The sequence below is a fragment of the Charadrius vociferus genome, unplaced genomic scaffold (genome assembly GCF_000708025.1).
Source record: "Charadrius vociferus isolate BGI_N301 unplaced genomic scaffold, ASM70802v2 scaffold332, whole genome shotgun sequence".
Taxonomy (NCBI): Eukaryota; Metazoa; Chordata; class Aves; order Charadriiformes; family Charadriidae; genus Charadrius; species Charadrius vociferus.
The window spans coordinates 409532-433374 of record NW_009647418.1 but is presented as its reverse complement, the minus strand read 5'-3'; the positions used below and the strand labels follow the sequence as shown (position 1 = coordinate 433374).

The 23843-nt window shown below is 39.9% G+C and overlaps 1 protein-coding gene across 1 annotated transcript in view; it reads left to right on the top strand.

The window, feature by feature from the left end:
• The window catches only part of TMEM132C (transmembrane protein 132C), a 165629-nt gene that overhangs the window by 118717 nt on the left and 23069 nt on the right, over positions 1–23843 (top strand). The window contains exon 5 of the mRNA XM_009880328.1: positions 17581–17724. Within this exon, the coding sequence (XP_009878630.1) occupies positions 17581–17724 (144 nt within the window). The remainder of the gene's footprint in view (positions 1–17580; positions 17725–23843) is intronic.

The following is a 23843-nucleotide window of genomic DNA, read 5'->3' as shown; positions in this document are numbered from 1 at the left end:
GGACAGGGTTCAGTGCAGGCCTGGGAGAAAGCTAGCACCGTGCTTCTGGCTCTTTCTCTTTGCCTGCGCAGCAGCTGCTGTAAAAACATGGGGAGCAGCAGTGGCGATGGGGTTTCATCTGCTCATAATCCCAGGATCAAAAGGCTACCAAGACCGCACCAAAGCCTGGGCTACTAACAAAGCCTGCTTTGCTAAGCTGGAGGGGCTGTATGCAAAGGTCTTTCTGCAATGCCCGAGCTCTCCAGATAGGTGCACATACGCTAAATGAATTAACGGGCCAAAACTTCTACACTGTGGCAGTGGCCCTGTTGCTGTGGTGTGGGCTTCAGACCACTGGTGAACTGCAGGGCCTGGCAGCATAAATGGGCATGGACAGTGAACCCATCAACATTGTTTTTCCCCTCAGAAACAAATCGTACCTAATATCTAAAGCACCAGCACCATAGCATGAGCATCAGCGAACCAGCACACTGGTGAGAGAGGGAATTTCAGCAAGCAAATGGAAACAAAAGTAACACTGACATTAATTTTAATCAGGTCCTAGTCATCTGATTTGTCCTCTGTATTTTTTTTCTCTAGCAAAGCTGATTGTCTTTCTGCAAGATTTGTTACCTCACAGAACAATAATATAGGCTGTAATGATGTAATTTATTGCTGCAATTTGCTTTTGGAAATCCTCTGTTAGTGAAAAATAGCAACAGCACAGTTTCATTAATTACAGTAGTTGAATATTGAATGCTGACTGTCACTATCAGGATTAGTGACTGTGTTGCACTCTGCTCTCCGAGGCCCTATAGGACCAGAGCTGTGCATGTTTTGGAGGCTGTGAAATGAGTATTTTGATTAAACTAAATAAGTGTAAAAAATATAATTCAGGTTCACTGGGGAGATTGAGCAAATGACAGAGGGAAACATTAGCCTGTAAATTCAGTATTGAAAAACACACCAGTGTGTTACTGTCCCACATCACACGCTTACATATAGTATAGTTCTGCAGCACAGCCCATTTATCTGTACTTTCTACCCCCAAACTCTTTCTGACAATTCAAACCTTCAGGTTCATTATTGAGTTTTACTCTCAATATGCCATTCCAGGGAGAACTACTTTATCTCTTTTTATCCTTAATGTGGAAATTTTTTACCTTGGCATAAGGCTTTTATTTTCATTTGCATAAACCAGATTTTACCAGGATGTAGCTGAGGAAAGAGCATGTGGACAAAATCACCTTGTGTGATTTAAAGGTGAATTCTCTTCCTTTTGTGTTCTGAAACAGCGCACAATTGAGTGAAATCCAAAAGGCTCGCTATAACCTCTTTGTGATCTTGAGTTCTCATTTTGGAGAGCTAACAGAAGGTAGAAGGCCTCCTGCTGCATATATTATGTCAGCAGCAGAAACCAAAGCGATCAGTCTAAGACCTGGATGTACTTTGGAATCATTTTGTATAGTGTACTACGTGCCTGTGTGCCAATACCAAGAAGTTTTTATATGGCTTGAAGCTTCGATTGAGCCAGCAGAGAAGACTATGTTTAAGATTCTGGATCTGGGACAAAATGACAATTGTAAGCATTGAAAAGCAGTGACTAACAGTGGAGCTGCCAGCTGGCACGAGGTATCCTGCGGCATATGTTTTAAGAATGCCTGGAAGCTTCAGGAGTGAGCTTGGTGTGGTAATAAATAAGTCATTCAAGACTCAGTAATTCCTCCTCACTGCTCTTACCTCATTCAAATTATGGACTACTCATTAAGCACTGGGAGACTCTCATATGCACAAATAGGAATTGTCTGATGGACCAGGAGCCACATGTCTGGACTTAAGTTTCTGCCTCTTTTGGATCTTTGGCAACACTCAGGTCCACAGCAGTTTGCTCATCTTTAAAGTGGACACAGTAGTTAATATTTCCCATGTTACAATGTATCTGGCATACAGGATCATTCTGTAGCGCTGGTTCTTTATAAAGGAAAATTCCCTGCTCAAACGTGAAGCCAGTCTCCCCTACTCAGTACTGGCAATGTTGTTCTAGTCCTGAAGAGTAAAAGTATAAGTGACGCAAGGTTTGTGGCTAGAGGTAATGTCTTTTATTAGGCCATCCAACAGAGTTAGAAAAAAGACCCAAGCTTTCAAGCATGCAAATCTTTTTTCAAGCCTCTTTCAGTGTTGTAAGTTGCTGTGAGATACTCAGATAAAGATAATGGTCACCGTGGTTGCTCCAGGTTATGTTAACGAAGAAAATACTGCATTAAACAAATGGATTTGATCCCTTTGTCCTTCACATCACTGACTTATACAATGATCATAGCAACCTATTTCAAGGATGCTTCTCTGGCCATGAACCTCCAGCCAGCATGATCTTGTAAAGCAACCCCTGAAGGTAAAACATGTTTTTGCTTGAGTAAGGAGGAGATAATTGCATCTGTGATTATACATACTTTATATATTTACTTTGCCTCCTTCTACATATATGCTGGGTTTAGTTCCTATAAGGCCCACCAGTCTGTTAGACATGTGTCTGATCAATAATTTAATTTTCCTGTGTCACTCTCGCCTCTATTTAACTGTAGTAAGTTTCTGATGTCTGTACCGTATCTGCTCTCATTAATGCAATAATCTTGTTCCTGCCCTCTATGTGCTTTGCTTATGTGGACCTGCTATGAAGTCAGTGAAGTGAATAAACTATTTGAAAACGAAAAATAATCTAGGGACAAGGATAGGAAATAATAATGACTATTTTCTGCATTTTTATTACTACTTTTTCATAGCTGTTTCATAAGAAACTATTGTGTCTTTGTTACAGATTTTTCTTATCGAAAATTAAAACCATACAGCCAAAATGAGAAGAGCAAGTAGAAATTTTCTCTTGCTGATTTCAAAATAGACTAAACTGAATTGAAATAATTTACAATTTGCCTGCTTCACTTCCACTATGGTTCAAATAGAGTTCTGACATCCACAAACTTGAGCAAAGTGCTCATGTGCACTCCACAGCCCAAAATCAAGGACCTTAAGGAACTTGTAGAAGATGAATGCTGCTTATTAGAAGGAAAAAGTAACTCATTAATAATCCATGACATATTAATCTACACAAATAAAACAACTTCACAGCCCTCCACAGCAGCCATAAAAATCATCCATGTATCATGCAGTACCTCAGTTACCTAAAACAAGAAGTTGTCCTTGGGACTTAATCCTTAAAGTCCGTAAAGCATTTCAAATTGCTTCACCCCAGCTGTAGAGTGTGTGCCACCCCACACTGTGATCAGTACTCTGCTGTTCCCTTGAAATAATCGGGCTAAATAAGATCTGTTGTGAAGCACATCCCCAAAAATGCCATCTTTTTTTGTCTGTAACTATGTGGATATCTTCAGTGCATAGTTTAATTTCTCAAACTGTACTTCTTTGACAGTTTTTCCTTCTACTGCTGAACAATACAACACTACAAACTGAAGCAAATAAAAAGCGTACATACATATTTGTAAACATCAGGCCCTCACTGTAAGGCTTCTTTAAGCTGTTCTTGACTCCCATCATTCAGAAACCACGTTAAGATTTCCATCATTGCTGCCCAACGTGACTTTGTGCTACCGTTGTACTCCATATCTCCACAGGCTCCACCCGTGTCAGTGGTGGTGCTGGTTTCATATTAACCACAGTGAGCATCTGCAACATGTTAAGGGATAAACTCACAACAACAAAAGTATCACGGTGATCCAGATCATCTCTAAGTGGTGGAAAAATCCTTGTATCTGTCATATCTTATTAGCGTAACAGCAAATTAAATCAATCAGTTTTGTCTGAGAAGTAGGACCCCAGTCCTTCAGGTGGAAGTCAGTGGAGGTTTATAGAAGTGCTTGGGTCTGACTAAAGGAAAGCACATTAGGGAGGACTCTTTCAGGTTTACTTCATCATGTTTGATAGAGTGGACCTCAGCTTTACTGAAGCCCCTGGCAAAATCACTGTTGATTTCAGCAGGGTCAGGTTTTAAAAAACTATGTTTGCAAAATATTTACAGTAAGAAATATCTGGGATAGAAATTTGTTTGTGTGAAAAAGTACTGCTTCTATCTGCCTATAATCGAGTATGTGGCTTCTATTAACACAGAATTCCTCATAATCTTGTTTCCATTATAGTTGTGTGTGTATTTGTGTGCATGTAGATTACTCACGTATATACGTGTAGTGTGGAATTGTGTGTGCATCCATGCATGTGTCCTAATATGCTTGTGTATTTTCAATCTCCAACTGTCTATTGATTACAGCTATTACAGCAATATTATTGTAGATATATAGCCAACTATGTAACAGGGCCGCAGGTTTAATTGAAATGAATATGGGAAGAATTACAAATTGCTAATGAAAATTGCCTTTTTACTGCCAGCTATATTCCCACGGTTGTCACAGACTGGAGACATCATCAGAGCTGTGCTGGTTCTGCTTAATGGTGGAGCAAACCCAATTTGCTGGGGGTCCATTTCCAAATAACTTCCTCAGACTCGTGAAAAAGGAAAGTAAATGACTGACAGATCCTGAGTCCACAAAATACCCTTAAATTGACAAATTTCACATATTAGTCTTTTTGCAACAAAAGAGAACTGTAAGCCATGAAATTATTTCAGCAAGAAGATATTGTATAGCTCCATCCATGGCTGCTTAAGCATCCATGAACTGTTCCATTATAAGATCACCAGGTGGCTATTGCCTTTCTCTCCCATTCAGGCTTTACCAATATTCCCACTCCCATCTGTGATAAACTTAATAGGACCATTCAGCAATGGAGAAAACATGAGAGGTGTTCATCATAGCTAAAGGCTTTCTCAGACAATTATTCCTTAGATGTTTGAGTAAATGAAAAGCTATTTTGGTGATTAGAAAGGATAGAATGTGTTGCAGTTTCTGAGGCCATTTTATTGGCATAGCTTTTGGAATCCGTAACAAATATTTATCCTTTCCAGGGAATGCTGTAAGTAGCCACAGTCACTGAACTAATGCTCTTAATATGTTTCTCTCCACTCTATTTTTCAAGCACGTGGGTACTCAGAATTCTAAGAGTGCTTGTTAGATAAAAAATTACCTGTATGAATACTTATTATAGATGTTGTCATATGTCTACTATAGATGGAATATGTATAATTTATGTACTGCGTAAATATACAAAACCATAAGTTTTCAAGAGGACTTAGGACAGTTTATTGCTTGTATTCATCAGATGTAAGTGTATTCATAAGTATCCATATATATACTTACATCTATAAATAGCAATTCTCTGAAACAACAGCAGTGAAGGTTCTCAAGTATGTCACTCTCTGAATAAGGGCTTTTAACCTGTCACTTCACAGCTTTTCATCTCTTTGCATTTTCTGTGCTCAAAATAACCCATAATGATGCTGGAGTTGGAATATCTCAGGTAATCACTCACATTTCAACCCATAACTACAACTTTTTCTCTGCAGATAATGTGTTTCCTATATAAGTGCTTTCATTTCTAAGTCAATTGAACAAAATACTGAAAGTAAGGAATGACATTTCACAAAGAGCAGCAGGTAGTTTCCCGTGTTACACATAAGCATCTTTTAAAAAATCAGGTTTTTTGTTTCACTTATGTCTAAGTATAGAGAAATAAAATGTGGGCTTCTGCCTCCCATCTTCTCTGGTCACCTTTATGTCCTTATTCTATATTTTAGGTGGTTATAGAAAGGTGAAATGTGGGCTTCTGCTTCCCATCTCCTGCAGTTGTCCTTAAAACTTATTTTACTTTTTAAGTGGTTCCAGAATCGTTTCCTTTGAAGTAATTTTCAGTGACAGACTCTTTCTCCACACAGCAGGAAATACCATCTTTCTTTGAAAATGCACGTTGGCCATTGGATCCTGACATATCTCTTCTAGTCAACAGGAAATAGCGACAGCTTTAGCATAATACTTGTTTTTTTAGTGAGCTGTACCTAATTGAATTCACTGTCACAGCTCCTACAAAATAGAGAGGCCCCCAGCCAGAGGCTCAGTCACTGTTGATACACATTGATTATGGTAGACACTTACAAAAGACAAACTATGCACATTTACAGCTTTAAGATGGTAAAGGAAGACACAATCAAGCATGAAAATGTTCAGCTGATTTTACTTCATGTCCTTATTAATTTGCATTTTCCATCACCTAGGGGGTTAGATTATCTAACGGGATCATCTTGTCAGAGTAATTTAGGGTGGTAGGGATGGTTTGAAGTTATTTCTTGAGGACTTGATTCATTAAAAAACCAGTGTTGACTGCAAGTGTAATCCATTGTCATGTGTGAGCTAAGCATGGTACTCGCTGCCTGATTCAAACAGTGTAACGGTTCTTGTGACAGGTGGGAGGAAGGAGTTTTGGAGACTGTACTCACTTCTCTGCAGTCTCGGGAGAATCTCTCTGACATCTCTTTCCTTGCAGAAGATTTGCTGGTTGTTCCCGCTGGTGGGAATGCCTCTCCCACATAATCGGTAATTAGTTTGGTCCCTCATAATTTAGATATCCAGATCTTCTAAGCACCTCCAAGGGTGCAGGTTCTCCAGGGAGCCAGTAATCATTGCTTTAACTGAATCTGTGCTCTCTGAGGGAAAAGGGCCAGACATTTCTCATTCCGCCTTGCTTTACATTGGGTAAAGACAGGTTTTGAGATTAAACAAAACAAGGGGTTTATATGTAAAAAAATTAAAAGAGCCATAAAGATCAAATCAAGACCTATTTAGCCAAAGTGGTATTTGAGGGTCCATACTTTATAAATAAAAGTAACTTGATTTTTTGTTTTTGTTTTGATGTAACATTGGGGCTACATATTTCCCCAAATATTATTGGAATAAAGTGGAAAGAAAACTAGAACACTTCAATAGTTTTGGAGTATTTTAATCAGCAAGAAAACCAAAACCAAACTGTCAGGTGGTCTGGGAATGATTTTTCTCATTCCTAGATCTGTTCAGAAAATAACAAGAATCAGTTATTCACCAAGATGTGCTGAGAATCAGTTGATCTGGTTGCTTTTTTTTCCTCCTCAGTGTAGAAACAGTCTCTTATTATAGTCACTGCTCATCATACTGACATCCAGCTATCAAGTGGAGCCAGAATGGGGTTACTTTTATACAAATAATAAATACAAGTAGCATCGATATTCAGGCAGTGGAACTTTACTGGTAGAAATATTAATGGAAGCACTTAGATTCTGATTCCACAAGGGAGAGGAAATAAGATTTCTTGGTTAGTCTCAGTGCCTGTGGCAAACTATTACAGCTCCAAAATGAAGTTTTGAATTGGCATTGTGAACTGCATATGATAAACTTAGTATAACAAATACAATAAAGTAAGTATTTACTTCCAAAACAAAGTTGTTAAAAGAAATCTGAATTTGATTCTCAGTTGTTCATGAGTGGAAGAGTTAACGGGACTTGCAGAGGCGTTGGACCTTTCTGGACCTTTACTGGATAATAAGATTTCTTCAGTCCACCTAGTTTCAAGCGCAGTGGAAATAAAGAGGCAGATATGCATATCCCTCTTTATCAGAATACAGGAAGCTACCTTGTCTGCTAGTGTATGTGCTGTTTCCATAAGCTCTGAGGAAAGGGCATCCATTAGCCCACAGCTTGTAGCAAAATGTTTCTCACTGTCCTTTTTGGAGGGTTCATCCATATTATAAAACAGGCAGTGTCTATTGCATGTTTTTCTGCTAGCTAGAATACCATTTATAGACTTTGCACATGGGAATGGTTTATGCCAATGAGATTTTACTTTTTTATTCAAAATTACAAGCAATAAGAAGTGAAATCCTGTTGTCATCATAGTCTGGGTAGCATCAGACCTCTGTACCTGACTTAAGTCAATGTGGCCTTTGTACCGATACACAGATCTGAATAATGGCTTTATAACATTTTTACATCACTTTACATCACTAACTGTAAACAGAACAAAGCAATTAAAGGCATGGTTAATTTTGTTCAGTTGCTTCGGTCTCTTCTTACTTTTTAAACAGAGATGCTCACTTTTGAGCGATGATAGAATTACATTTAGCGATACAGCCTGCATCTGCTAAATCAAAGCAATCATTGGCTATGTTCCCTTTTGCACGTTTGAATGCTAACAGGGTAGATTCACTGCAAAGAAAGTGTGGATTAGTCATCCAAGAATCCAAAGATATTTTTTCTGCATCTCTGTCTGTTAATATATTCTACATTCCCCTTTTCTGTCTGCTAATTTATCAGGACTCAAAAATTCCACTAGCAGAGTATTTGAAAACTGTACAAGCAGGGAAGAAAATGGAATGGTCTGTTGCTAATGTAGGGGGCCACTAATTAAGATTTATCTCAATATGGAGACTGTAAACAGAGACAAGATCATTGATTAAAAAGGCATTGCATTTGCAGAACACTGAGTTCCCATTTTGAAAAGACACTCGGATCTTTGTAGTAAATTACACGCTTCACAAAAACTACAGGAGAGATTGTGCTGGGCCCGAGACTTTTCTATCCCAGCTGAGCACCATTTGCTTTCTCTCCTGGCCCCAGGAATCTGCCACTGTTTTCCTTGCAGTGGTCCAGCCCCAGGAGAAAGGGGTGAGGGGCCGCAGCCTAGCCTGTGCACTGGTGGGCTTTACCTGTGTACTGACAACGGTCAAAGCCACCTTATAGGAGGTGAGAAATACAAGTCTGAATCCCTTCCTTATGTCCCTGTTTCCACGTTTCCTCCATTTACCTTCTTTAAGACTCCTGGAGACCCACAGACATCACATTGATCAAGCTCTTCAAACAAATGGTGTGCATGCTAGGGACAGAACAATGCCAACGTCCACCTTTGGGTCTTTCCATGGGTGACATTTTATCTGTGTTTGACTTCTGCATTATTTGTTCTTCAGGGCAGGTATTGTCCTTAATTTTTGTGCCATGTAGATTGTTGGCCATTTAACAAAGATTTCATAAAGAGAAGATATCTTACAGTGTTGTCGTGTGTCGAAAAGAATCAGCATCCAGAAGAAACTTTGAGATCCTTTGTTCTACTATCCTCATCAGAAACAGACTGCGGAAAGGGCAACTTTTATTGAATAAGCCTGTTTCTTATGTAGATTTTGAATGGCCTAATTTTTCACCATTGTGAATTTGTTCACATTTTCCTTGGCACTATGGACCTTAGAGTCATGGAATAACCTAGGTTCCATCTGGATCCATATTTGAATACTGAGGGGTGCTATTAAATGATCAGGTTGCGCCCCTTTGGTTTTACTGCTTTAACAGCATTACCCCATTTCTTTTGCAATGTGTCCTCATGTTATAAACTGAGGAATGAAGCAGGGCAGGATTTGCATATGATGGGCCAAGAGGATCAGAATCAAGGGAAAGAAGAGAGCAAACGAAAGTCCGACCAACAAAATTTGCCCTTCCTCACTGCCTACCACGGAGTGAATTTGCCTCAGGGAGGTCCTCAGGCATGATGCAAACTCTTTGGCCTGTAGAAACACTCCTCTTCTTCTGAAATGTGTGCTAAGAATTTAAAAACAGAACATCAGCTTCTTTCCTTTCTTGGGTATGCTGTGCGTGAATGTGGAGTGTCAGAGAATCCAGTTGGCAGAAAGCACAGTATGTAATTTACTTTTAATCATGGGATTATGTAGATAAACAGAGTCTGCTGCCTAACAATGTTATTTTGTTAATCAGCTGTAATCTTAGTAGTATTAATAACTCAAATCTACAACCATCGTGTTACCAGACTCACAGATCAGCGTAACAGTTGTCTGCAGTGCAGTACAGCTCTCTGCACAAGTCTAACTAGGATGCCCTGGAAACTTGTGATACATCACTTAGTGCTCATCAGTAGACTATTTATGGTGTTTGCAACTGGCCTATGTGGAGTTTACTTTATATCTCCCACATCTCCATCTTCTTCTTTTGTAAATGTGTTGCCAAGGTGTCACTGTTCATCAAGGGTGATGGGTTGAAAATAGTTGGAAGCACAGTACAGCTCCTGGAGCTCTCCTGCCCAGGCATTGTCTCCACCAGTTCAAGTGCTGTCAACAGCATGCTGCTTCTGTGCTTTTTCCATAAGATAAATACTGTTTTGATTTTAAGGTGGACAGTACACAACTACCTCTTTTCCACAACCTTCTCCAAGAAACTTTCCTTATAAATTAAAACATAATTGGCCTTTCTCTGTCACTCCTTCAGGTCTGCAGCACAGGTTTGTTACTTGCGAGGTAGCGTGTTTGTGTGAGGGAGAAATCTCAATACTAAACTATGATTAACATCATTCTATGAGATTCCCGTACAGAATTTTCAGCCTGTAAACAGGACCATTCTCATGACCTCAGGCTCCCATGGATTTCTCTTGATAACACCATCTAATCGGATTTAGGGTTTAATTAAACAGCTGTCACTTTGCTTCCTCATTCTGCTGCAATTTAATGTTGAATTAGTTCCTAAATTAGTCATGGCTGAATGCTTGCCTTCTTACAATTGAGAGGCTGGATGAACATAAGGTTTGCTCTTCAGCTAAATTCGAGCAACTGAGGCTCGTATTCTGTATTCTTGATCTTTGCACAGAGCTCCCACTGACATCACTGGAAGTTCCCTGACTGAAATGGGCATGGAATAAAATGTGACAATCCTGCAGAGTCAACCTAGTGTTACCTAACTTCAAATGACCAAATGTGAGCACACGCTTCTTCTCAGCTCTGGCTAGAATACGTTAGCTTTGTGGATGTTATTTTCCCTTTCTAAAAATGTACTGATTTTTCTGAATACCAGTTCCGCTGAGGTTTCTGTGAAGTAGCACAATGAGTGCAGCCGTGGAAGAAAATGTTTAAACCAATACTACTGCTAGTGCACTTTATCCAAATTAACCCTGATGGAACCAAGACCAGAGTATGAACAGAAGTTTACGGTACTCAACATTGGCTCCAAGCAGGAAAACTCGGAGACTTCTGTAGAGTGGTGATACTTCTGTCAAATTCTATGTAATGGTCTCACTGAACTCAGGTGTCAGTGCAATGTAATGTAGCGTCTGACTCTCTGCCTGACTCCAATCTCACCATTTTTCTTTGAAATGCTAATTAGTTCTTTCCCTGATCTACTCAAATGTAGTATCAAGATTTGTAACTGTGGTAACTTGGTACAGGCACACGCAGAGGAGTTCCAAACCACGAGGCTGATAGAACCAGTTCTAGCCCATTGGCTTCTTGATTGAATTTTCTCTTTTTAGTTTTCCCAAATAAAGAATGCGTGGAAATGGGAGTACCTCTTTGTCCTAACTAGTTGCAGTTCAGTCACAACTTACCAAGTGCTTAACTACAAAGAGGTGGGAAAGCCACCCAGCCCTCTTACGCACTTTGTTTATCTGAGGCAGGTGGATGGACAGTAGAAGTTGCTCGTGCTACGAAGATTTCATGCCACACTTGCTGCATACATATAGCAGCAGAGAAGCTTTTCTTTATCTGTAGTAGGTATCTGGTTGTGACTTCAGGGCTTCATTTCTGAATCCAGTGAAGCATGCTGAAGGTTTGTGTAGAGGAGGTACAATTCTGTGTCCTTGTTGCGGAGTCTGATGGTTCATAGAATCATAGAATTGTTATGGTTGGAAAAGACCTTTAAGATCATCAAGTCCAACCGTTAACCTGGCACTGCCAAGTTACTACTAAACCATGTTCCTCAGCACTACATCCACACGTCTTTTAAATACCTCCAGGGGTGGTGATTCTACCACTTCCCTGGGCAGCCTGTTCCAATGTTTGGCAACCCTTTTGGTGAAGAAACTTTTCCTAATATCCATCCTAAACCTCCCCTGGCACAACTTGAGGCTGTTTCCTCTTGTCCTATTGCTTTTACTTGGGAGAAGAGACTAACCCCCACCTTGCTACAGGCTCCTTTCAGGGAGTTGTAGAGAGCAATAAGGTCTCCCCTCAGCCTCATTTTCTCCAGGCTGAACAGCCCCAGTTCCCTCAGCCACTCCTCATAAGACTTGTTCAGGTTCTTTGACAAAAGGTTGGGTTTTCAAGCAAGCGAACGTAGTGCTGATTTGAGCTAGGCTAGTACACATGATATTGTCTGGGCTGGGAAAGAGCAGACATGTTGTTAGTGGATAATGCAAATGCTATGTTGAATAAAGGCATCTACTCTGTTCTATTTATGAGAGATAGCTTGAAGTTAAAACTTATCAATACATTTTTAAAGTAATTTCTTATGCACGCAATTCAATGGTTTGTTTTTTAATATCTCCTTTGATTAGACTCTTATGTCTAACCACTAGAGTCTTCCTCTAACCATTAGAAGAGCAAGAAAAAATGTTCCTTAATGCTACTGCTTGTTAATTAAATATGTTTAAATAGTAATGATTTCCTTCATAAGCTGTATTCATTGAAGGGATGCCCTGGCAACAGGAAAGAGATATCCTCCCTGGGAGTTTGTAGGTAGTTCTTCTGCAAGAAAACCAACTCTGTCTCTGCAATGTCAGACTCAGATGTTGTTGGGATTCGGTCATTGCGCTGTAAAGACAGTTTGAGGCTTCCAAAGACATTCGGAGCTCAAATCTCCCTTCTGTGTCAATGAGAATTATATATGTAGTTCTCCGCTTTCACTTTGGAAATGACAACCTGTGCTTTTTTTAGGGTTTGTAATACACTTGCAGAAACTTCCTTCCAACCTGGATGTTAATGCTTACTTATAACTCATCCTTTTCCTGCTCTTTCAGTTTACTTTATACTACTTTCCCCAGTGCTGAATTTATTGGGAACAAGTCCAAACATTGCTATCCAATGCATTCAGTCTCTTGCCACACAAAATAAATTTGATTTTAAAACTTTAGTTGCTGCCTGCACAGAAAGTAGATTAGTTCTTTGGGGGGATTTTAAAAATTAAAGAATGTGGAAATAACCAAGATATTGTGATTTTGAAAAGCGCCTACATTTTAAATGAGTTCTTAGTCTCTCTAAAGGTTTCTTAGTAATCTTGTTTGTATACTCCCAAATTAGCTTGCAAACAGGATAGTGTATTGCATTTAAAAATAAAACATAAAAATCTCCACCTATACCAGCCATTTTATTTCCTATTCTGATGTGAGAAAAATTGTTTTCTTAATGTTGCTTGACATAATCTTAAAGATTCAGCTACTATTTCTGCTTATCAGTGGATAATCAATTAGAGGAGGTGGCAGAATGCAAGGGAAAAAGGTTTGGGTGTAGAATCCGAGCCCCCTTGTCTGTGATGCACGTTCAGAGTGCTCAGTATTGCAGAACAGACAGGCAGACAGAGTTCTATTTAAGCTCCTTTTATTTTTATGAGTTTCAGTTCAGCTTTTGAGGAGTCTTGGACCATGGATCCTTTCATACATTATTTAGAATTTTCTGCTTAACAGCTTGTGTATGGGTGCAGACAATGGGTCAATTCTCTGTTACATTAAATAAAGCCTTTGTCTTTATTGCAGCAATATAAAGGAAACACAGAGGAGGCAGAAGTTGTGCCATAAGGCTATTCCATATACAGGGATATAGAACACACATTTTTCTATTTTAGTTCTAAACAAAAAGACAATAGAATCAAGACTTCTTTGGTCTTTTTTTTTTTAATATCACAGTTGAGTAGCATAGGGCACTTACAGACTGAGGGAGGGAAGGGGCAGATTATAAAATTGGTTTTAACAGTGTGTAATATATTAATTGCTTATACTTCAATATTTCTTAATCTCTGTAATACCAATGAGTTATGACTGCTTTCAGTGGAGATGAAACACGACGTTTTCCACCTCTGCTCAAAGCTGTAGCTAGGTGGCTACCAATTGCTTCCCAAGGCTGAGGATCCCTATTGATTGTATGGTATTCGCTATGAAGCCATTCAATAACAGCTACAATATCTTTCCATCTCCTTTGTAGACATCATGAATTTGAAATTCCTGAAGTTCATATTGAGCTTCAGAGAAGGGATGTAAAATTTCAGTAGCCCTTTATCATGAGCAATGGTGCCTTTTACAGTTTTGGCAGCAGGTACATCTCTGATGTAATTAATAAAAATAAATTCATTCAGATGCACACTACTTCCTTTAATGAACCCATTAGCAAAGGGCAGAAGATTGAGGTTTCTAATTGCTGGTAATATGCCAGTAGGCAAATTTTCTGTCTTTTCTCCACAAAGGTCTTGGGAAATTAAAAAAGGTTTTTTAACCTTTGGAATAATGGCTTTATATCAAGGCCACTTGGAATTCAGGTACACCAATAATGACCTATTGGAAAGAGAGAAACAGAAGTGACAGATTATTACTTAACAATTGGTACATCAGTTCTGCTCTATATAGTGCAGAACGCTGGAATATAAGTCACATTTGCCTGTCAGGCTTTTCCATTTTAAAGGTATAGATCATTTTCTTTTGTCCATTGAAGAAGGATCATATTATTTGGAGTGGGTGAAGCAGAATAGGATTATTTCAAATACAAGATATATAGGTTATTGTGTTATCGTTCAGTTTTGAAAAACTGGAGACTACTAAGATACAGGAGTGGTGGGAACCACAAGAGGTCATCTACTCCCTTCCCTCTTCGACCTGACTCAAAGAACCTATGTTATTTCTGAATGATGTATAACCTGTTCTTCAAAGATCTTTTAGGCTAGACTCTGCTCTAAACAACCTATTCCATCAATTCTCTATCATTATTTTTATACTAAAGATCACCTTAATGTCAAACAAATCTGTGTTGCAGTTTAAGCCCATTACCTCCGGCCCTTTCCAAGAACATGGAAAATAGTTTATTCTTCCTCATTTTTGGAAGACTTTTATGAATATGGAGACAGTAATCATCTTTCCCCACAATCTTTTCTGGGCTAACCAATCCCAATTCTTTCAGTCATTCCTCATGGATCTTATTTTCAAGTCTTTGATTTATTCTCCTTGTTCTTTTTATTTCTTTTCACTTGAGAAAGTTTTTCTTGGCAGTGTAGTTCTCAAAGTCCAACGTAGTCCTTTAGCTGAGGCCTTGCTAGCGCTGAGTAGGAATACCTCACGTCTTACAGGTGATATCCCTCTTTATACAATTTACTGTGGGAGGGTTCTTTGTTTGGTTTGGGTTTGTTTTTTAACCACAGCAGCATGCAAATGCTGACTTATGTTCAGTTTGTGATGCGATAGTCCCCAAATGCTTTTCTGAGAGCAGCTTTTCCTGTCGAATATTTTCCATCCTGTATTTATAGGATTAGTTGTTCCTACAGAAAAGTAGCAACTTGCATTTCACTTTATTGCATCCCATTTTTTTAAACCCTGTCTCCATTACTGGATTTTCACCCTGTCCTCTGGTGTTGTGGTGGAGCTGTGTTGCAGGCTCAGAGCTTAGCTGCAGCCGTGGCTGGTGGTGCAGCAAACATGATTTAGCGTGATGCTGCTGGCAGTCTCGCCATCACCCAGGGGGATGCCAGGGCAGACTGAGCAGCTGGTCTTCTCCTGGTGCTACGCAGGGCTGGGGAATCAGGAGCACAGGATCCTCACGCGGGTCAGAGTGCCTTGTGGTCTTGTCTGCTGGGCTTCCCACTTACCTTCTCTCCTATTTTTCTTAATATTTGACTTTATGTTGAGGCTGCTGATTACTCAACACTGCAGGCGTGAGCAAAGCTGAGCTGGAGGAAGTTCTAGTGACTCCCAGGCAGTTTGTTGCAAGTTAAACCTGGATGATGAATTTACTCTGCTGCTTGGGGCACAGAAGTTTCACCTCATTGCATAATCAGGTCTTTATGTTCTTGGCAGTGGTGTAGGCTTGTTTCTTTGTTTGTTTTGTGTATATATGATTTTCTGATTTGTCTTGAACTTCATAACTTACCATTAAATGCAAATGTGGGTAAATTCCTCAAGCCATAGAGTATGTTTTATATCAGAAACTCATTGTTCTTTATGGGATTTCTCTTCCTCTGGACCCGTCCCTTTAAATTAGATTTCTGTATCAGTAATACATATCAGCTGCTAAGGAAAAACTGGATCTGAGTAGAATCATTTCAAAGCAGAGCTGAGATAGCCTGAAAAGATGTCCTGTCATTTCCACAAACTCTCTGGCTGCTCCTTTGCCCCGGAGTCCTTAGTTCACAGTGTTTAACACTCGGAATCACAAAAAATAAGGCTTTAAGGGATCAAGGCAAAAGATTAATTTCAAAGGACATACAGCACTTGCTGTAGCCAAATGCACAGCAGAAAATATGTTGAACCTGCTTTTTGGTGAACCTATGTGGGTTTTTCAATGCTTGTTGCTTTGTCAGCCTGCAGACAGAAGAGTAGTTGGGTTTTTTACTGAGGGTTTTTTCACAAATGTTGAGATCTGCTCCTTTGCATCTGTTTCTGGACTTATCAAAATGCAAGTACATGGAAATAAATACTTTTGGAACAAAATTTTCAAGTTTGGAGCTCAGAGGTTAAGCTCCAAAAGCCATGTATTTCACTGCAGTGCTCTAATGCGGCAGAATTTGTATGGAGGACAGCTGGAGGTGGTCTCTACCTTTGAAAGTCAGTTCCTGAGAATGGCCTTAGACTTTCCAATAATGTCATTTATCAATCTGGCACTGACTTACTGTGTTGTAGCTTTATCTTCATATAAGCCATACAAATTATTCAGGGTTCTTACTTTTCTAGAACAGTCAACATTTCTTTTTTAAGAGGTTTTTTTTTAAGTGTGATGGGATTTCAATGAGGGCTGTAGGAGAACCTGAGAAATATCAAGTTGCAAGATGAAAAGAAAATCGACCTAGATTTCAAACTCACTAAACTTGAATTGAAAACAGTAGCAACAGTATCAGTGCTCCATTTTGCTGCTGTTGGCATCAGTGGCTGCAGTCCTCATGACTTTGGTGCTGAGGATTTTGCTGAATATTTTAGTCACTTTATAGAATTAGAAGTTGAAAAGTTGGAGAAAACTTCAAAGTTATTCCTGCATGGGAATGTGGGAATACAGTGATGCTGAAACAGTTCAGGAGTTAGAAGAGCTAGCTTAGTCGATGGTACATTGAAAGGCTTTTGTATGCCACGAACAAAGTTCAAACTTCAAATTTCCTTGTTATTTTCCCTGCAGTTAATAGCATCACTAACTCCTTCTGGATTCCTTACATTGCTTCATTGGACTTATCAAAGGAAATTAAATAATCTTGAAACAGTTCCAGATACAAAGTTCACATAGAGGTCCTGTCTTTGCAATGGGCTCAGATTCAAAGAGCAGTATTTTTACTTTGGAGGCTCTTGTATCCTGTCCCAAACATTGCCAATCAAATCCAGTTTAGTAAGAACTCTGAACTCATGTTTTGGAAGGTAAATATTGGGAAAAGCCCCACATACTTAAAAAGTAGAAGCTACCTCTGATGTGTGCCTGCCTGGACTGAATTTACCTGCAGTCACCTTGCTTGCTATTTAACAGTGTGCCATGCAGCTGTGTTTATTTAGCAGATAAAATATAATTGGAGTTCTACTATGTTTTACCAAGTTGCACGTATTTGAAGATGATCATTAGCCACTGAGAACTAATGCATCTTTCATTAATATAAGTCCAGTTGAAGAGCTGATCCTTGCCTTTTGGAAATCTCTTTAGCTGTCTCTGAACAGCGCTGCGCTTTGTTTTGTCTGCAGGACACGGAAATTCTGAACACTGCAATCCTCACAGGAAAAACAGTGGCAGTGCCCATCAAAGTGGTCTCCATTGAGGAGAACAGTGCTGTCACAGACATCTCCGAATTGGTTGAGTGCAAATCCTCTGATGAAGACGTCATTAAAGTAAGTTCATGCCGTGTATTGGCTTCTGAAATTTCATGTCTTTTTATGCACAAAAGGATAATAGCCTGGGAACAACCACTAAATCTACTCCTGCAAATTAATTGTACTATGGTTTGAAAAGCATGAGGAGGGGGATTTTTAAGCAAAGAGAGAGTTAGGTGCAACAGTAGAGCCACAACATTGAGTTTCAGTAGAATTTCAATGTTTAATTTTTAGTTGTGTCCTAATTTTAAAATGTCCTGTTAACATCACCTCAAGTCCTCTGTGCACAGAGTTCATTCACTGCAAAAACATCTCTGCTGTTAGTACTGCCTCTCCAGATGTTTCTTATCACCTTTCCAGCTGTGATTATCACCTCCACAGCTGCATCAATGGAACGGATTGGATGAGCTTTCCCCAGCAACTGCAATGCAAAGTCATCCTGGTCGACTTCACATTCTGCTGAGAGCTGTTTTGAATTAACAACTTGATGTTGCACAGAAGTGGCTAGAAAGCATTCAAATGACTGGTCCATCGATTTAGCACCAGCAGCTAAATGTCACAGAGTAACAAACACCAGTGGGGTAATATTGTCTTAAGGCAACACAGCTATTTCTGCTGTGAATATGTAGTCAAAGCCCTGAAGACAATTCACAGCTGTGCAGGGAGTCAGTACAAAGACAGTGTGCTGCATGAATCCCATTGCACTTTCCACACGGGACGTTCATGGTGTATGGTCTTTGAGCAAGGGTGATTTTACCCTTGATCCATAAGCTCTTTTGAATAGAGATTTTATTATATTGTGTGATTTTTACAGCATATAGCACAGTGGGCTTTGTGATGATACTCTTTAGGTGTCTTTAATATGCTCTCAGCTCTCTTGCGTGTATAGTATACAGATAGTGATGCCACAGTGTTATGTATTACAGTCAGTTCAGTTTGTAGGTTCATGGAAAGCAATAAAATTCCCGTGAACTTCTAGGATCCAACAGTTTGCTGCACTATTGTAGAATTTATGTAAAAGCATTTATTACAGCAGTAACTAAGTAGGTGGGGAAAATAATAGTCATACTTTGAACTAATGAAGCCATTACAGAAGACTTTTACAGAAAGCGTTCTGCTTTCAGTGGATCATTCAGAGCCAAACAAATCTCTCCAGTTTGCTGGAGCTTGAAGTGCTCCCATATATCAGATGCTTTAAAGAGTTTTTAATCTCAAAGAATTCCTGTTAACATTTTTCCCGATTACAAATCAAAATAAGACCTGAGATTTAGTTTAGGGATCATCCTGATTGTAACCTTTTCGGAAACTACATTTCTGAATAAGAATGATTACAAGATAGCATTCACAAATTAAAAAAAATAAATTCAGAAAAGGATTTCTGTGATCATCCAGAGTAGCCATCTTGCTTAAACAGCTTACAAAATTTCACCATATAATTCCAGCTCCATGGGGATTTCTTCTTGCCAACAGTGAAAACGACCAGTGTTAAGTTCTTGCATTCAGAGAAAGACTCAGGTCAGGGAAAAAAAAATGTGTATCTGATGGGCGTTTGTTATACATCACCAGATGATGCATAGAAAATGACAGCACAATGATTTTCCAATTAAAATCTTTCTGCAAAAATGACTTCTGGGTTTTATAGATTTGGAGCATATTGATCAAGGAGAAATGAAATTCCCAAATCTTACCCCCCAAAAAAGAGAGTGTTCTTGCAATAATTGCAGTACAGCCTGGACTATTGCAGTTCTCCAACAATTTGTTTGGAAAGAATGTTTTCTTGAAGCACTATGTCCTTTGATTAGCACTTGGGACCCTGCTGTGCTCTTCTCTTATTTTCTACAGAAATAATTTATCTCCACTAAAAGGGTTTTGTAAAATGGAGCCCGTTTGCACTATCGGAACATTTTTAAGTGGCTTCTGGAAGCTTCTGCGTCTAGCCACTCTGAAGTTGAAGTGAGACAAATAACTGGAGGCTAACACACAGTGTTTATTAGAATCGACTAGAGAAATTTTTCAGGTGTAATTTCTTTCTCTTCAGAAATGTTTTGAAATTGCTCAGATGAATAGCGAAACTATCTTCTGTGTATTTAGAAGTACATGCAGAATCTCTAGAGGGATGCACCTGTGACATGAGTGCTAACAGCTACAAAACAAACAGCTAGTTAAAAAATAGAGTTCAGTGAAATGACTAATCTGATAGCCTTCTATGGTGGCATGGCTGGATGGATGGATGGAGGGGGGGAGGGCAGTGGATGTTGTCTACCTTGACGTCAGCAAGGCTTTCAACACCGTCTCCCACGTCATCCTCACAGGCAAGCTTAGGAAGTGTGGGTTAGATGAATGGACAGTGGAGTGGATTGAAAACTGGCTGACAGATGGAGCTCAGAGGGTTGTGATTACTGGCGCAGAGTCTAGTTGGAGGTCAGTGACAAGTGGTGTCCCTCAGGGGTCAGTACTGGGTCCAGTCCTGTTCAATATATTCATCAGTGACCTGGATGAAGAGACAGAGTGTACCATCAGCAAGTTTGCTGATGACACAAAACTGTGAGGGGTGACTGACACACCAGAAGGATGTGCTGCCCTTCAGTGTGACCTGAACACACTGGAGAATTGGGCAGAGGGGAACCTTATGAGGTTCAACAAAGGCAAGTGTAGGGTACTGCATCTGGTGAGGAATAACCCCCTGCATCAGTACAGGTTGGGGACTGACTTGCTGGGAAGCAGCTCTGTGGAAAGGGACCTGGGAGTCCTGGTGGACAACAGGATGACCATGAGCCAGCAATGTGCCCTGGTGGCCACGAAGGCCAATGGCATCCTTGGGGGGCATCAAGAAGAGTGTGGCCATGGCGCAGAGTCTAGTGGGAGGTCAGTGACAAGTGGTGTCCCTCAGGGGTCAGTACTGGGTCCAGTCCTGTTCAATATATTCATCAGTGACCTGGATGAAGAGACAGAGTGTACCATCAGCAAGTTTGCTGATGACACAAAACTGTGAGGGGTGACTGACACACCAGAAGGATGTGCTGCCCTTCAGTGTGACCTGAACACACTGGAGAATTGGGCAGAGGGGAACCTTATGAGGTTCAACAAAGGCAAGTGTAGGGTACTGCATCTGGTGAGGAATAACCCCCTGCATCAGTACAGGTTGGGGACTGACTTGCTGGGAAGCAGCTCTGTGGAAAGGGACCTGGGAGTCCTGGTGGACAACAGGATGACCATGAGCCAGCAATGTGCCCTGGTGGCCACGAAGGCCAATGGCATCCTTGGGGGGCATCAAGAAGAGTGTGGCCACCAGGTCGAGGGAGGTCATCCTCCCCTTCTACTCTGCCCTGGTGAGGCCACGTCTGGAGTACTGTGTCCAGTTCTGGGCTCCCCAGTTCAAGAAGGACAGGGAACTGCTGGAGAGGGTACAGCAAAGGGCTACAAAGATGATGAGGAGACTGGAGCATCTCTCTTATGAGGAAAGGTTGAGGGGCTTGGGTCTTTTCAGTCTGGAGAAGAGAAGACTGAGGGGGGATCTTAGCAACACTTATAAATACTTAAAGAGAGGGGCCAGGGGGATGGGAACAGTCTTTTTCCAGTGGGGCCTGGTGATAGAGCAAGAGGGATTGGGCACAGACTTGAACATAGGAAGTTGCATCTAAACTTCTAAAACATGAGGAGGAACTTCTTTGCTGTGAGGGTGGCAGAGCACTGGCACAGGCTGCCCAGAGAGGTGGGGGAGTCTCCCACTCTGGAGACATTCAAAACCTGCCTGGACAACCTGCTGTAGGTAACCCTGCTCTGGCAGGAGGGTTGGACTAGATGATCTCCAGAGGTCCTTTCCAACCCCTACTATTCTGTGATTCTGTGAAATGCTTTGAACAAAAAGGTTTTATCATCTCATCGTAAAGTAAAAAGGACTTTTTTATAATCTAGAATGTTCCAGTTTCCAGGAAATTTCTTTGGACGGGGAAATGAAGTTTGGGGTTCAAGTCAAATTGACGTGTGCATGTTGGTTCTGATTTTAAAAAGCACTCAGAAAGCTTCAAATGGAGGACAAAGGCCTTTCATCCTAAATCCATTTTGAAATACCTTTTATGTTAAATTCTTTGGGTAGATCATCTTCCTCTGTAAAATACTGGTTTAGAGACCTTGTTGGGAGTAACCTTTCTGTTTAAAAATAAAAAGTCTAACCATCATAAATTTTAGTTGTTGCGAAAAGATCACGGTATCTTCAACAAAGAACGTGTGCATGTGTTTACAGTTCATGTTCCTGAACACCCCTGTCATAGCAGAATCAAAACATATTTAGAGGGATGAAAGCCTGTATATTAATTTAAACCATAAACTAAGAAAAAAAAAAAGGAGTTGACGGGAGCTATTTAATACTTAGATGTATTAGCATCTAGAGGTTCACAGACATATTTTTGTTTGATTTCAGTTGTTTGGAATTTCTGATAACTTTGGATTCAGGCAGACATACAGAGTTAGACTAGAAATTGAAGATGAATGGTGCCTATTAGCATTTGGTTTGTAATATTAGTCATCAGATAAATAAGTGTCCATTTGCATGGTTCATGTAAAGACCCTAAAGGTAATGTTTCTGCCCAATAATTTGAATGACCATCAGATAAAAGCTTATTTATATTAATTTTTACAGTGCCTTCAGTTTGGCTGGAATTACATCATTCTCAGTAACAGAGCCCACTGGAAATCTAGCCTAAGATATATCTTCAAGTAACGGGTAATAGATTCCTCAGTGATAAGTGCAGTCTCGAGGCAGCTCAGTGCACAGTTTGTGTCCTGCCTTAATCTGCTGACTACTACTCCTTTTACTTTTTTTTATTGTCTCATAGTTTCAACTCTTTACTTCCAAATTTATAGTTGATATCATGAACTTTAAAAGTCTTTGAATGCTCTAGACCTTCACACAATGGCTCAACCTTTTAAAAGTGGACACAAAATTTATTAAGGCACTAAAAATCAAGCAACAGCCAAATTTTACTTTGCTAAGCTGGAATTTACCAATAGGATCCATATATCTGGATCCATTAATAGTAATTGCAGTTGCATGTGTAGGCTTCTTTTCATCTCCTGGAAATTCAAGTGGAATGTGGCTACTTTTGCTGGTGCTTTTGTGTGGTTTGTGCAAGAGTAAATACCGCTCCAAGTTCCCGGCTCACCTGGCTGCTAGAGCAGATGCAGTTTCACACTGTGAAGAAGAGCAGTTTCTGGAGACTTGCAATATCTTGTGACATTTCCAGACTGAAAACTCTTGGTAATGCTTATGAACTTGAGGATGTTTTTTCCATTAAAATAACCCGAGTTCAAAAATCTTCAGTGCTGCGTGTATTTCAGAAACTCCTGTAAACATTTTGGTTTTGTATTTCATTATTCTTGGACTAGCTTTTATCCCATTGCTACATGAGGGGATGCTGTATACATGATGTTATATTCTTATTGTATTGCTGTTATTTGCAATTGGTAAATTAAAAGCTGTCTCAGTGTATTAGCCTTGAACTATACTGTAAAGACCTTATTTACTAGTTCCTTTTCATTTTTAAATGGCATTAATAGCTTTGAGATGTATTCAGATCAAAACACGGAATCAGAGAATATTAGTCCACACATGCAGCTGCTGTGGTTGTCACTGGAAACAGAAACACGGATCTTACCTTTAAGATGTCCATCGGTAGTTGTTAATGAACAGTGGGCTCTTGGTTTCATTGGGACTGATGAGTAGAGGATGACATTCACCGAAGGTAAAGGCCACTGCAGGAATGTTAGGAATTTCTGTTCGGAGCTAAAATCCAGGACAGGGTGTCACAGCTGTCCCTCTTTTATCACACTAACTTGAAACAAAATCCCAAATCAAAGCAAGGCTGAACTGTTGGGGGCTGAAAATCTGGCTAGGGGTTTTATGGTTGAACTCTAGCTTAATAGCTAGAAAAGACTGGAACTACTGCTGGTATCAACACTTTCAAAGCAATAGAGATGGGACATGCAGACACCTGTCAAGGTTACAGATCTTTTTTAAAGGCCCAACCTGGTAGTCATTTACACACATGAGTAACTTTACTGTGAATACTGCTGACATCAGGGAGCAAACTCATATGAAATAATCATTTAGGATTGATAAATGTTTCAGAGATTTTGCC